Genomic DNA, 3,384 nt, shown 5'->3' on the forward strand with positions numbered 1-3,384 from the left:
CCCCTGACCCCGACGAACCCGCGGGAACTTTTGGGCGGTTTTACTTTCTGTTTGGACTTAATCGCCTCCTGTCGGGCGGGGCCAGGCTCTCACACCGTCCAGCGCATGTACGGCTGCGACGTGGGGCCGGACGGGCGCCTCCTCCGCGGGTACAGTCAGGACGCCTACGACGGCGCGGATTACATCGCCCTGAACGAGGACCTGCGCTCCTGGACCGCGGCGGACACGGCGGCGCAGATCACCCGGCGCAAGTGGGAGGCGGCCGGTGCGGCAGAGCAGCACAGGAACTACCTGGAGGGCACGTGCGTGGAGTGGCTCCGCAGGTACCTGGAGAACGGGAAGGAGACGCTGCAGCGCGCAGGTACCAGGGGCCGCGGGCCTCCCGATCTCCCCTCCCCTGGGGCTGGCTGCCCACCAGGAAGGGAAAATGGACTCAGTGTCACAACACCGCCCCTCCCGCGGGTGGGGACTGTGAACCTCCTGGGTGTTCCTGTTCCTACGAGAGAGGGACTCACCCAGAGGCTGCTTTTCTCTAAAGGGCAGTTGAGGAATTCAGCCTCTCCCGGGAGGCAGGTGGAGACCATCCCTGAAACAACCCATCAGCGGTTCCCTTTGACCCTGGCAGCCACCTTGGGAACCATGACTGTCCCTCTCAAGGCCTTGTTCTCCAATGAGAACATAACTGGAGTTCTGACTCCGGGTTTTCTGACTCCTTCACCTTCCACCCGTCAGGACCCTTAGCGTGTTCTCCCTCTTAGACCTGCAGCCTCCTACCGTGGGGTCGATCCCTGATTCTAGAATTTTCCAGCATTAGGAGATCCCAAAGGCTAGGTTGGTAACTGAGTTTTGTGCTTATTCCATCCCAACCAAGGGCCCTGTCCACGTCAGGATGGTCACATGAAGCCATTTCAGTGACCCATAAAGGTAAACCAAAGTGTGGATATCCTGATTCTTCTTCAGAAACCCCCGACACACACGTGACCCGTCACCCCATCTCTGACCAAAGGGTCACCCTGAGGTGCTGGGCCCTGGGCTTCTACCCTGCGGAGATCACCCTGACCTGGCACCACGATGGGGAGGACCTGACCCAGGACACAGAGCTTGTGGAGACCAGGCCTGCAGGAGATGGGACCTTCCAAAAGTGGGCGGCTGTGGTGGTGCCTTCTGGAGAGGAGCAGAGATACACATGCCATGTGCAGCATGAGGGGCTGCCCGAGCCCCTCACACTGAGATGGGGTAAGGAGGGGATTGGAGTAGAGCCTCTTCTCAGGGAAAGCAGAAGGCCTTCTGGAGAATTTCAGCAGGGTTGGGACTCTTGCCAGAGCTCTGGGCCCCTCACCTTGCGTTCCGTTTCCAGAGCCGCCTCCTCAGCCCACCATCACCGTCCCCATCACGTGGATCATCGCTGGTCTGGTTCTCCTTACGGTCACTGTGGCGATTGGAGCTGTGATCTGGAGGAGGAAGCACTCAGGTAGGAAACAGAGTGCGGGGATCTGAGTTTTCTTGTCCCTCTGGTGGGTTTCCTAGGTAGAGATTGTACTGCCTTGTTACTGGGAGGTACCGTCCTCACACATGGCCTTGCACACTCTGGAGCTGATCACTAACACCCCGTGTGTACCACACACTTGTGAAAATGAAGGACACATTTTCATCCCGGTAATTCTGGTGATGGGGACCTGATTCCCAGCAGTCACGGGACACAGGACGGAGAGGAAGGTCCCTGCTGAGGACAGACCTCCAGCAAGTCAGGTGGCCCAGTGACCCCACACCTCTTTCTTCCTGTTTCCTGATCCTGTCCTGGTCCCCAGTCACAATTCTGCAAACTTGCTTAGGGCAGGGACTAGGAGCTTCCCCTAGGATCTCATGGCCCAGCACTGTCCCAAGCCTCTGACATGATATTTTCTTCCCACAGGAGGAAAAGGACCGAGTTACTCTCACGCTGCACGTAAGTATGGAGGGGATGATCCCTGAGGCCCTGGGGTAGTGTAGACAAGACCACATGGGGAGCTCACCCACCCCATAGCTCCTCCTTTACTCTCCTCTCCTGTGGGCTCTGACCACGTCCTGTCTGTTCTCCCCTAGGCGATGACAGTGCCCAGGGCTCTGATGTGTCTCTTACGCTTCCTAAAGGTGAGACCCTGGAGACCCTGAAGGGGGGAAGGGTTAGGGCACTAGGGACACTGAGCATGAATGGGGCTCCTGAGAATGTCTGCACTTCTGTGACTGACCTAAATGTGTACATGATTTTTTTTCACAGTGTGAGACCAGCTGCCTCGGGGGGACTGAGTGATGCAAGATATGTTCAGACTCCCACTTGGTGACATCAACAACCCCTGAGTTCTCTTTCTGAAAAAGGTGTCAGAATGTGGCTGTGTTCCTGTGAGCATAATGTTAGAACATGAGATTTGCCTGCCCTGCCCCCTGTGATCCCTCGCTATGCTGATCTGCATTCTCTTCTCTGATGTGCCCCTCTGTTCCAGCAGAGGCAGGGCTGGACCGTCTCCATGCCTGTCCTTATTTCATGTTGGGCTGAGTGCTGACTTATTTCTCTATTGAAAATGAAATCCAGATAAATGTTTTTGTTTCCTAATTGTTGGTATGTGGGGCCGATGAAATAATAAAAGAGGAGACTTGTAAAGTTGAGACACAAAATAAATGGAAGCACTGAGAACCTTCCAGTATCCCTGTGTTTGCTGTGCTGAGTGTGTTGCGGGTGGGGCAGGAGAAGGCAGTGAGGAGCTGAGCAGGGACGGGGTCTGTGCCCAGTCAGTGCTCAGTACATCTGGGGGTGACGTGATCACCCCTCAGCTGGGTCATCTCTCTGCTCCGTGTCCCTGTCTCTGCTGTGGAAGCTTGTCTCACTAGGCCCTGTGATCACAGTGACTTGGACGTCACCTGTCACCAGGACCTTGTGCAGTAACAGCTTCCTGTGACTGCATCAGCCTCATCTCAGGCCTGGATCAGGTCATAGCCTCCATTTTGGGTTGTTGTTCTTTTTCCCATTGTTTCTCTACAGCATCAGGACTGTTCTGGCTCTTTGTATGAGTTCTTATCCAGTCTCCCCTGGGTGACCTGTCGGTTACAGCAGCAGGTGTCCATTGGGCTACACCCCACAGGCCTAGGTCGGCTCCTGCACACAGGCGTCTCTGTGGTATGGAGAGATGAACTTCCAGATTCATCCATGTGTTCCCCTCCCTCTAGAGCTGTTTTCTAGATTATCCTTTAGATTCTGGAGGTAGAGAGAGAGGAGGAATCTGACAGGTTCTCGTCCTTGTTAAACGTCAGTTAGTTTCTGCCTTCCCTGCTGCTCTGTGCTCTCTTCCGGCCCTTAGTCCAGTGATCCCAGGGCTGCTCTGATCTGAGTTCATGGATTTATGAAGCAGA

The 3,384-nt window shown here is 55.4% G+C and overlaps 1 protein-coding gene across 1 annotated transcript in view; it reads left to right on the top strand.

Moving 5' to 3' along the window:
* Positions 1 to 2,681, top strand: part of LOC103680561 (DLA class I histocompatibility antigen, A9/A9 alpha chain-like) — a 3,319-nt gene extending 638 nt beyond the window's left edge. Inside the window, exons 3-8 of the mRNA XM_040627478.1 lie at positions 2 to 361; positions 961 to 1,236; positions 1,358 to 1,471; positions 1,913 to 1,945; positions 2,083 to 2,130; positions 2,258 to 2,681. Coding sequence (XP_040483412.1) covers positions 2 to 361; positions 961 to 1,236; positions 1,358 to 1,471; positions 1,913 to 1,945; positions 2,083 to 2,130; positions 2,258 to 2,262 — 836 coding nt within the window. The 3' untranslated portion in view covers positions 2,263 to 2,681. The remainder of the gene's footprint in view (position 1; positions 362 to 960; positions 1,237 to 1,357; positions 1,472 to 1,912; positions 1,946 to 2,082; positions 2,131 to 2,257) is intronic.
* The last annotated feature ends 703 nt before the right edge of the window (positions 2,682 to 3,384 follow it).

This window comes from Ursus maritimus, unplaced genomic scaffold (assembly GCF_017311325.1).
Source record: "Ursus maritimus isolate PB19 unplaced genomic scaffold, ASM1731132v1 scaffold_129, whole genome shotgun sequence".
Lineage (NCBI taxonomy): Eukaryota > Metazoa > Chordata > Mammalia > Carnivora > Ursidae > Ursus > Ursus maritimus.